At 41.6% G+C, this 11388-nt stretch overlaps 1 protein-coding gene across 2 annotated transcripts in view; it reads left to right on the top strand.

The window, feature by feature from the left end:
* The window catches only part of nr3c2 (nuclear receptor subfamily 3 group C member 2), a 70100-nt gene extending 60920 nt beyond the window's left edge, over positions 1 to 9180 (top strand). For both annotated transcript variants that reach the window (XM_022738243.1, XM_022738245.1), the window contains exons 7-9: positions 1574 to 1704; positions 7721 to 7878; positions 8704 to 9180. In XM_022738243.1, the coding sequence (XP_022593964.1) occupies positions 1574 to 1704; positions 7721 to 7878; positions 8704 to 8859 (445 nt within the window). In that variant the 3' untranslated portion in view covers positions 8860 to 9180. The remainder of the gene's footprint in view (positions 1 to 1573; positions 1705 to 7720; positions 7879 to 8703) is intronic.
* The last annotated feature ends 2208 nt before the right edge of the window (positions 9181 to 11388 follow it).

The raw sequence follows: 11388 nt of genomic DNA on the forward strand, positions 1-11388 counted from the left end.
GACGTTGAGTGATTTTTTCAGTTATACTTTTCTGACCAAATACATTTTTTCAGCTTCCTACAGCCAAAGATGAATCTGAACTTTCCTCAGTTCTGTGCTCCTTCCTGAATCTTTTACTATAGAAACAGAGAAAGAGAGAGAGTCCAACACTGAGAGAGAAAGACAGAGAGAAAACCAGAGAGAGAGCGAGACAGAGATATAGAGAGATGAGAAGGAGAGAGGGAGAAGGAGGGAAGGAGAGAGACTGCTGCCAGTTTTTTTTTCTTTCCTCCCCAAACCAGCAGCTCATTTTGGGCAGTGATTCAGCAAAATTGATTTCAGGAAGAGAGTGTGAGAGAAGGAGAGGGAGAGAGAGAGAGAGAGGGAGAGAGGGAGAGAGAGAGAAAACGTGTGGAGACTTTAGAAACTCCAGCCCAAAGTTGTAGGTATTAAATGATGTTATGCTGCACTTTGTGAAACTGCACACATACAGAGTGCAGCTCAGCAGGGAAACAGGTCTGCTCAGGCGTTGTCACAGTTTATCAGTTATTCAGTCGGGCTCACAGACACAGCTGTACAGTAAATACTGTAAAGCGTTATGCTGTCTTGCTTTAATGGGAACATTATGCACTCATTTTGAATCGGCTCCTTCTGGCCGCCTCTACAAAATGTTTAGTCTAGTTGTTATCAGAGCGAAGTCTCCAGCCCCAAAGCCTATGTAATGATGCCGTTTCACTATTTTGTGGGTAAAACTCTGACCTCTTTCAAGTCAAGCCACACCACTTGCATTTAATTACTGTAGTCTCGATGGGATGGTGATTTATAGCCGAGAGAAGTAGCATCTAAAGCCAGAGTTTCCCTTGAATCTGTGGCATCTGCAGAGCACATTCCTGATTGGCTCATACTATATATCCCTTCTAATGTTTCTTTCCTGTTTTTGTGAACTCTGTGATGTAACCAAGATTATTTTGCTGATAAAATGTGTGTGAAAAACGAGGGGAGTGAGAAAGCGATAGGCATGACGGGCATGCGCGATCAGCGTGTGCGCTTAGTGGTGTATTTTCAACACATCGATTCGCATAAGCCTGTTAAGTAAACATGTAGATCTCAGTATAGTTAACAGATGTTCATGTATGTGTCATTTCTATCAACATAAATACGGGAATTATACATCCTTCTTTAAAGGGTTTCTATGGTGACTAGAGTTAGATAGGGGGTCTTTAGTCTGCCACAGTCTTAGAGAAGTGGTGCATCTGTGCTGTGATACTGTACGCAGCACTCTGCAATCTGGGGGGATTTGGTATTCTGCTCTTAGCCCAGTAGGATCCTCCTCTGCACTGTGTGGAAATATTGTTTCACTGGGCTGAACTAGTATGATAGGAATGGAGTGAGGAAGCCAATGAGCTATGAGTTAGTTTTGACAATAAAAAAAAAAAAAAATCAATTGAGAGAGTACTGAGGATGAGGATTATAACTAATACTGATATAATCTAATACAAGAATTCTGAAAGAAATACTACTTTTTTGTGAAGCTTAAAATGTTTTTTTGTTGTCATGTTCTCCTCCCTCCTTCATCTCTCTTTTCTTTTTTCAGGGACCGCATGCAGCAGTCAGCCATGTATGACCTGTGTGTGGGCATGAGGCAGGTGAGCCAGGAGTTTGTACGTTTGCAGCTAACCTACGACGAGTTCCTCTCCATGAAGGTCCTTCTGCTTCTCAGCACAGGTAGGCAGCGAGCTACAGGCCTGCGCAGGATCTAATTTATTCATCCCATTCCCACCGGCTCACAGTGATTACTACTTGCACTTTGTCCCAAACCTACCTGCGAGCACAATTTACTAATTGTGAAATGAAATGTCATTTGAAAGCCATTTATTAAAAAGAAAAAAAACATTATGTGGTCAACATCAATTCCAGACAAAAATTAATTGAAATTTCCTATTAAAACTGACTAAATCAGAAACATTAATATGAATGCTGTGAATTTACTGGCTATAAGGCAAATAGACTAGACACTACTAATAGAGACTGCTGTTCTGCACCACTTTGGACCATCTCTCACAAGACAACAGCTGCCACATTTCATGTGAGTGACTCAACAAGGGACCTGTAGTGACCCAGTTAAGCTGACCATCAGACACCACCACTTTAAGTAACTGCCGAAGGTTGATGAGTGGATGCTCCTTTTTTTGTTACACTACATCGAAATTCAGGTGGATCGCGATAACCAGGCCGTTAATGTTTTTTCACCACATTGATCCTTCAAATATTTCTGGACAACAGGACAGGAAGCTTTTTCTAATAGAAAGTACCAACCCCCTTGTGAGAATATGCTTCCCTTTAATGGATAGTAAGCTGTCATGCTCCAGCATCAAGGCATCTGTCTACAAGTATTCAGACCCTTTTCTACCATTTTAAAAGGACTGAAATCTGTGCATTGAGTTAGTCATTATAGTGGTGCAGTTTGAAGCAGGATTCACTAGGAGCAACAAGGCTGAAGTTTTTAGTTCACTGATAACAAGTGGTTTATTGTGAACAGTAGAAGCGTCTGTGTATTTGTCTGCTCTAACACTACATACATGCAAAGTTGCAATGCCTTGTGTGTTCCCAAATTAGCACTTGTTTTGTGATATCAACAGCCATACAGTTCACTGTTAAGGCCTGAGCCACCCAACAATCTCCTACCTTCCTTCACCAAAAGACAGCCTCTGCATAGGAAATGCACTGATAAGGTGTCTTGTATTCTGTTCCATCCACCACACGCCTCTGAGACAGTGTTGGTGATGCTCGTACTCACCTTCCTGGCGCCTACGATCATGTTAGATCACGCTTTAAGCTCATTCTTAGTAATCCATTAATATGCATAACAGCTGTGGAAATAGACTTGATGTTTCATGCACCTGTTTGTGTAGCAACGTACAGTAAAAGCAAATAGGAGGCGGTGGATGGGAGGGTGGGGGGCGGGGGCTGTGTGAAGGCTAATCAGGTTTTTATTTTATTTTCTAATTGCCCATGGGTAAACAGAGTACTTCTATCGCTCACTACTGAAGGTCTCACAGTATTGCCACTCTCATCCAAACTTCGCCCACAGGCGCTGCAGCCTCACAGAGAGGATGTGTTGGACCAAGTTGCTCAGCTGGAAACTGAAAGCAGTGGTTTTTCCACAACCTCAACACACAGTGAGCTGCTGCTGTCATCTCAATAGTAACAGTTAAAGATTCCATGATGGCAGCTGTGTCATAACTTCACTGTCCACACCCACACTGTTAGCTATTAAAAAGATAACTGCAACACTTAAAGGTATGCTGGGACGCATGAGACCTGTAGCAGTCTTATATTTATGCAAATTTCTACATGGGGGCCTTATGTGTGTCTGTGTTAATAGATGTGCAGTAGTTGGAGAGATGGACAGAGAGGTGAGGATAAGGGGGATGAGTGAGAGTTGCAGCGAGGTATTTGAAGAGTCTGCATGCTGGCCAGACTTCAGACTCTTTGAACTTCAGCACCAGTGCCAATCAGTGGAAATATTCATTGGCAGAGTATTTATTTTTCCATTACTGAGCCCTCAGAAAGTGGTGCATGAATGCTGGACTCAGATGGGCAACCTTGGAAAACTTTTCTTCATCCTACCATTACAAGTTTTGCCATTTTACATTTGTATTTAAGCATTTAGTTCATATCATTATTCAAAATTAATTATAATGAGTTTGTTTTGTATGGTCTCACGTTTAGATGAAAATCATTTTGACATTGTAATGGGATTTTCACAAGTGTATGTGACGGATGAGCCCACGTCGTCGTCCATCTTGAAAATCTACTGCACCTTTCAGGTGCGGCAGATCTGAAAGTTACGAAACCAACTGCCCTTTAATTGGACTGTCATCATTCAATTAGAGGACAGGTGTAAAAACAGCATCAAACTTCTGCTTGTAATTTCCGCCCTAATGACCCTAGTTTGAGTCACTCACATGACAAGCAACTACACGGTTGAAACTGACCATTTATGGGATTTTTTACTAATGGACAGTGTTTCCCAACTTCTTTGGTTAATAACTCCTAAACAAAGAAACAATGTGCTTCTTGTGCTGTACTCACAGTAGTACATACAAAGGAAATGAATACATTGTGCAGTAGACATTGATTCATTCAATATTTCCCAGACCAATGGATAAGATTGGTTTTGATTTTATAGTACAGTGACATGTGGAAGAGGCAGTGCGAAAGCATTTCCCCGATACAAAATCAGTGTTGTTGAGTCATCTGGAAGCAGGGGAGCCCCGGCTGGACTTCAGCTATTGGATGTTGGGAGAGATGAGGAAGAGAGAGATGAGGCGAAAGAGGATGAGAAACCAACGGGGAAAAGAAAGATTTTAAGAGTGAAATCAGACAAATGTTGACAGTGAGAGCTAGTGTCGGTGAGGAAGAGACAGGTGCATAGCTGTAGGGAGAAAGAAAGAGAAGACAAAGGGGGTGGGGTGGAGGGGTGGCAGAGCCGGTCCTTCTGTTGCTGTGGCCTCCCTCTCCTCCTCTGGAGGTTTTCCAGAGAGCCCTGCTGTACTTAATAAAGGCCAGTCAAGCACCAGGCAATGCTCCAAGACCTGCTATTTTTTTCCACTTCCTTCAAACCCGAGCTGGAATTTTGAAGGAGAGGTTGTGGATAAAAGAAGCAGGTATACAGAATCGAAACGGGGAATTTAAGGTGGCTTCAATCGGCGCTGGTTATTGGATTTAGTCAAAATATAGCAGTAAAATGTGATGGAAGGAGAAGAAAATAATCATCCAGTGCCTCATTTCTAATGCGCAGTAGAGAAATTCCCGTACCTGCCCATTCTAAAGTCTACATGATGGAGCGACTGTACTGTATGGAGGCTCGGCAAACATTTCAGCAAAAGCACTTGTGAATAATTTCAAAAACAAGCAGCCCGTCTCTGAGGCGCTGTAGGAAGCTCGCTTAGTTACAGTCATTCAGAGATAATGTTAGGGCCTCGTGGAAGGAGTAGCGGCAGAAATGTTTACAGAGGAGTTGTCAGAACTTGTCAGCTGAGCAAGTACTACAGAGTCACTGAGTGTGTATGTGCCTTTGGGCTGGTTTGAAAAATGGTGTATGTGTGTGTGTGTGTGTGTGTTAAATTGAGAGCGGGTGAACAAGTGAAAGAGAGAAAAGGAAGGAGGGATAAAGAGAAAAGAGAGAAGGGCTGTTATTCCTCTCTGACCTTGGCTAAGGTTTCACTGAGCCTGCGGCGTCTCATGACCCTGTTTGGATTTGGCGCAGGAGCAGTGGCCTGCTCAAACCAGTTGCACTCCTCACCTCTACACAAAAGTAGATACCATTGCTAGATTAGCTCCTTCATTTGTTCTGTTTCTGTCGAGCCTCATTCCAGATGGTGCAGTGTGTTTATCAGGATGATGGGTGTATATCGCGTGACACCCTTTATAGTTAATTACATAAAAGCCTGATAATTGCTTTACACTATTTCAAGTGCTGTTATAATTGTCACTCTAACCAGTCATTTGACTTTTTGGGTCATATTTAAAATTTCCTGTTTGACAACACCCTAAAGATTCACTCATCCCCTAATGAATAGCATCAGGTGTTAAATCAAAACTGAGAGCTACCCTGTCAGTCAGGTATGCACGAGCAACCCAGAGCAGGAAGCTGCATGTCCTTTAACAACACATATGCTAATGGCATCTCCTAGCTGCATGAGTTATGTTTGCCTCTTTATTTTATGTGCATTAGAAAAAGAGCTTTCCCGGCCTTGTGGTACACATAATAATGTAGCTGCACTCCACATAGAAAATATGGCCTAGTTGAAAAGGCTCTATACCTGCAGCAAAAATCTGTTTGACACCAATTACGGCCGTATAAATGCCCTATTTTGAGGCCAGTCATGGTAACGCCCCTAAATGCCAGGTCAGTTTCTAATCAGGGCGTATGTGGGTCAGTGGGAGAAAAACAAAAGGTCCAAATGGGGGCCTGGGTTTTAGCACATTCTCATCATGTCAGCCATGAAATAAAGCAAAACTCATGCCCTCTGCACCAGGGTCCAATCTGTTTTCATATCTGTTTCCCTCAGCTTCATGTATGTTGTGCCTGAAGGTGTTTGTGCATCAAACTACGATGAAGACAATTACAGACAGAACGAGATAATGAGAAGGAGGAAGACAACACAACACAAACACACATTCTCAGAGTTATTGACCTATAGTGCTCTATTCTCAAAACGATGCAATTCTAACTGACATGAAGTTGGCTTTTGCCTGTGGCTATCCTTTCTGCAGAATTCAAACAGGTCCTGCCATTTGTTGGTTTTTTGCTAGTGTTGCTGCACGTGGTTTAGGTTTATCTGAGGCAGTATGGCTACTCAAAAGCACAGAAGAAAGTAGATAATTACCTTTTTTAATGGAAGTCATTTAAATCATTAGTGCTCAGAATTTCACATTTTGCTGTAAAGGGTATTTTTGTAAGGTTTCAAAGACACTATAAAAATTTACAGGACATAAATGCCATCGCCTCTTCTCAATATGTTTAGCCATGCTGTGAATGCAGAGGAAACCATTCGTTCTCTGAAGCTGTTACATGTGATCGGGAGCTTCTTTGGCCTCTCTGATGAAACATGAGTGACTTCGAGCTATTTTTCAGAGGTGGCCCAAACTGCAGAATGAGATACTGTGTTCTTCGCACTCAGTCTTGTGATGTTCCGCATTAGAGATGTGACCATTAGCTGATAAACTGCATTTATTTGTATTATGTAAATATAAACTGGACACATTTAGGTTTCAGGCTCTCGGATAAAATGATCAATATGAAGATGTCACCTTGAGCTTTAGGGAAATGTGATTGTCATATATATATGATAGATTGATGCTACCGTCCAAATCATTATAATGTGAATGAAGGTTGCCGTCATTTAACAGCTCTGGTCACTGAACAAACTTCTTGATGAATGAGGTTTGTTGGACAAAAGGATTAAGCTCTTTAACACACATAAGCTCTGTTGTTCCCTTTTGTTACTGTCATTATTGCTGAGATAACTTTTAGTCAAGGCTTTCCAGTATATCAGTTGTCTTTCATGAATCAATGGCTACACATGAAAACTAATTACCATTTGAAATGGTGAAAGTGGTTGTAATGAGTTGCTAAATAGGCCTAGGTCGTCAACATGGGGAAAATGTCCAAAAAAGGAAACTGTGTGGGAGTGGGTGCATAATTCACCGAGCACCTCTAATTACACATTTCTACATAAAAGGAACATACTAGTGGTTGTGCATGGCTTAGACCATTAACTGCAAATCATGTTTAATGTGCGTCTGTCAACCATTTTCTATAGCATATCATATATTTTGGGACTTACTTCTATCATTCCACATGGCCATTAGTTTTTCTATTCATTTCGGCAAGTAGGAAAATCAACTTTAGAGGCTTGAAACTTTAATCACCACAATTATCTAGTAACTTGTTTTTTATTTTTATAATTATTTTTTTTATCATTTGAAATTTTGTGGAACTATTTGTACTGAACTAAGCAGATGAGGCCTAATAGATGAAGTAAAAAAATATAAAGTGAGGTATGCAAAACATGTGAACTGAACTGCGGACTTTGTTATTTCATTAAAAAAATCCCCGACAATCGTCTCACTAAAACAAGTTTTAGTCATTTCTAATACATCTGCATAAAACTAGTTTTGTTGTCCTACTCTCCAACCCATCTGATGACAGTGGTATTTATCTGTTTCCCAGTTCCAAAAGAGGGTCTGAAGAACCAGGCAGCATTCGAGGAGATGAGGGTTAATTACATTAAGGAGCTCCGGCGATCAGTGGGAAAAGCAACCAACAACTCTGGCCAAACCTGGCAGCGCTTCTTCCAGCTCACCAAGCTACTGGATGCCATGCATGATGTAAGTACCCTTGCTCTGTCTAGCTCCCATGTGCCAATCGCCTACAGTACAGCTCAGGCTTCCCTTGGCAGCCTCTCGGTACGCCATGCCTTCACACACGGACCAAGGTGTCCAGTGGCACTTTGTGGGTCTAATATCACTGGAAATGTTTTGAGTAAAATGGCAGCATAGTGGATTTGGATAATGCATTTACTTAGCGGTTCAATGGTGCTGTGGCTTGGAATAAGGATTACTGTATCCCAATCCCTCCCTGAGGGGGAGGTTATTTTGGAAGAGGCGGTTACCAGGCTGTATTGGTGAATGGAACAGAAGGGGATCGATGCCAGTTCGGAGTTTATTGGATCAGAGTACACAGTGGTCACTGTGGTAAATGTGCTAAATCACTGTTCGTTTTTTAATGCATGGGACAACTGGAATATGGCATAATGACAATGTAAGCAAAGCCCCAAGAGGTGAGAGTCAGCAAGCAAGAGGTCGCAGAGATAAATGGCCAGAATTCAATGACCCTAATGACTGAGTGAATGGGGTCAGCGCTGAATAGATGACCCTTCTTCTTTCAGGTTTGCCCTGAAAAAAATCAGTGGTGCCCCCAAGTGGTGAGCTGATAGGAACTGAAAAGGGGTTAGTGGCCCCATAGAGTGTAAACTCACTCATATGATTATATGTTGTCGTGTCCTAAAATTCTCTGATGCCTTAAAACGTTCAAATATAAATAACATTATCCAAAGAAAATTAGAAAATAACTTTTTGTCAGCCTTGAAATAAACAATAAAAAACTACATCTACTGTATGTTTCTCATTAAATTTTGTATCTGTGTTTTCCAGCTGGTTGGGAACTTGTTGGACTTCTGTTTCTACACCTTTCGTGAGTCCCAGGCCCTGAAGGTGGAGTTCCCCGAAATGTTGGTGGAAATCATCAGTGACCAGATACCAAAGGTGGAGTCAGGCCTCACTCACACAATCTACTTCCACAAGAAGTGACTCACTAAACAGATGGGACAGAAGCAGCATTAAGAACTGGAAGAGGAGGAAGGAAAAGGTTCAAGGAAGAGAAAGTGTGCAAGGAAGGCCTGAGCAGTTGGCCTGCACCCTGTCGCCCAGTATGCCAGCATCCTCGCCTTGGAAAGTTAAGTGACGTGGTGGCAGAAGTAAAAAGGGGAGAAGGATTTGACCCTGCTGTCACCATGAGCAGGTCAGAGCTGTGAATAGTCGTGGAGCCAGCGTGACGCGCTGAGAAGCACTTGTGACAAATGTGACAATGCATCCCGAAGCACCCCCCCTGTGCCCCCCCTGCCCCAAAGACGATAACAGTATTTTCTATGGAGATAAAGCCATACATTTCTTAGGATGCGCTAGATACATTCACTACGCACGCAGGCACGCACACACACACACACACACACACACACACACACACACATACACATACACACACACACACACACACACACACACACACACATGCACGCACACACACACGTAGAGGGAAATTGATACACATGCTGTCCACATGCCTTCACACAAACGCACAGATGCACTCCACATGCACTAAAATCAGATTCCCTTACAAATCTAGAGAAAAAGTTTTTGCAAATATTAACTGTGGCTTATGCAGTCTTTCACAAATAATAGCACTATGAAAAATAAATATATATGCCGATACTTAGATTTTGCTTTGCAGTGTAGCAACATACTGCAAGACTACAGGGCAAAGAACATTATGAGGAGGCACAGAAATTATAGACTGTAAGGCGAAAGGTCTATTTGAATATATTCCAAGGGCTATACAAGCGTCATCATAAGCTGAATAATTACATTAAATCTAACAAGTCCAAGTTTGAATCTCAATCGGTGTCATAACAGCCATCATTAACATTCACATACTGAGTTTTTAATTCAAATATGTAGTCAAACAATCAAAACTAATATGCAAAAGTCCAAAGCTAAATCTGTTATGAAATAAAAATGTCTCTCTTGTGTAAAAGAAAGCTTGCACGTGAAGCTCCCATGTCATGAAGTCACTATTTTAGGCATTGTGGTGTAGAATTAAGACAATATTGATGAGAAATTTTACCTTTGTGCATAAATGGTCAGGAGTGCTGCAGGACAGAAAACATCATGCATTTAAGGAAATGGTTTCAGTAGAGTCCGCTGGTAATGGATTTGACTGAGGTGCATCCGTAGTAATTGCTGTCATTTGTGTTTATCTCCAGAGCAGCTGTCCGAATGTCTGTTTTTACTCACAATGAAGCAAAACCAGCCCTTTGTGAATCAACACTTATCTACTCTTCCCAGAAATAATAAAAAGCATTTTATAAAAGTGTGTTGCAAAGGTTTAGTTTTTGACAAGCCAGTCATTTTACATTAAGGTGCTTCATTTCTACAAAGCCAGGCAAAACATAACATGTACAGTAACTTGTAAACAGTCCATACAATACACTATGTGGACACACAGTTTAAACACATACTCTGTAAAGTTGATATAATACAAAATGGAGCATTACTCTGCAGTGCTTACAGCAAATGGCTAATGTATCAAAACCAGGCAAATGTGTACAGGTATTAACAACTTCTTAAACACATTCTATTCAGCTGTTGTACAGAAGATGTTTTGAAGTACGTGTTGATGAATGCTTGATGAAGAACTGTTGGTATAATCACCTATCCTAATTTAGTTCATTTCCTTTCTCTTATCTTAGGGCCAAGTACTACTATTTTAGGTATGGTAGGCCCAGTCATCTGGACCATTAACTTATCTCACACCCCACTGGTTTCTGGGTGGTTGTGGAACACTACTATGATGCTACTGAAAAGCGATAGAGCCGCTGGGGAAGAAAAACAGTGGGGGCGTGTGATTTTTATTTTTTTTTTGTGCCCTGTGAGCGTGTATTTACATGGGAGTATGGAGCGAGTATGGCTTAAGTTTGTGTGTGTGTGTGTGTGTGCGTGTGTGTGCGTGTGCTTGTGCGTGTGTGTGTTTTTTTTTCCTGGCAAGCATGTGCATAGTTGATCTGCTCTTTCAGCGTGGGTATTATGCATTTATGTTATAGGATTAGCCATATCCTATTTCCACATTTAGATTTGCACAGAGGAGATACAATGTGAAATGAGGCATTAGTGCAGCTAGCAGGAATTGTCTGTTCTGATAAGCAACTGTGATGATGCGGGAAAAGACTTTCTGCATGGTCAACCAGCCTAAAGTTAGACAACATGACATCATTAGCACAGCAGGGTGGTTGTGTATTGTATTTGTGGCCTCAGCTGTCATAATGACGGCACTGTGCTACACTATGAGGTCTCTTCTGTGGTGTTAACTATGTGAAGATTGGTGTACAAAGAGATGGAGGTGCCAGGATCACAACTGTCATTAGGGACTGTATGAAAATTACCGGGTAGAGGAGGAGGGTCAGAAAAGGGGCGGGGTTGAGCATTTTAAATTTTTGCTCATGGGAGGGTAGTCTAGAGCAGGACAAGGTATTTCAACTATTTCTCAGCCCAAAATTATATTTT

The sequence above is a fragment of the Seriola dumerili genome, unplaced genomic scaffold (genome assembly GCF_002260705.1).
Source record: "Seriola dumerili isolate Sdu_G_001 unplaced genomic scaffold, Sdu_1.0 BDQW01000035.1, whole genome shotgun sequence".
Lineage (NCBI taxonomy): Eukaryota > Metazoa > Chordata > Actinopteri > Carangiformes > Carangidae > Seriola > Seriola dumerili.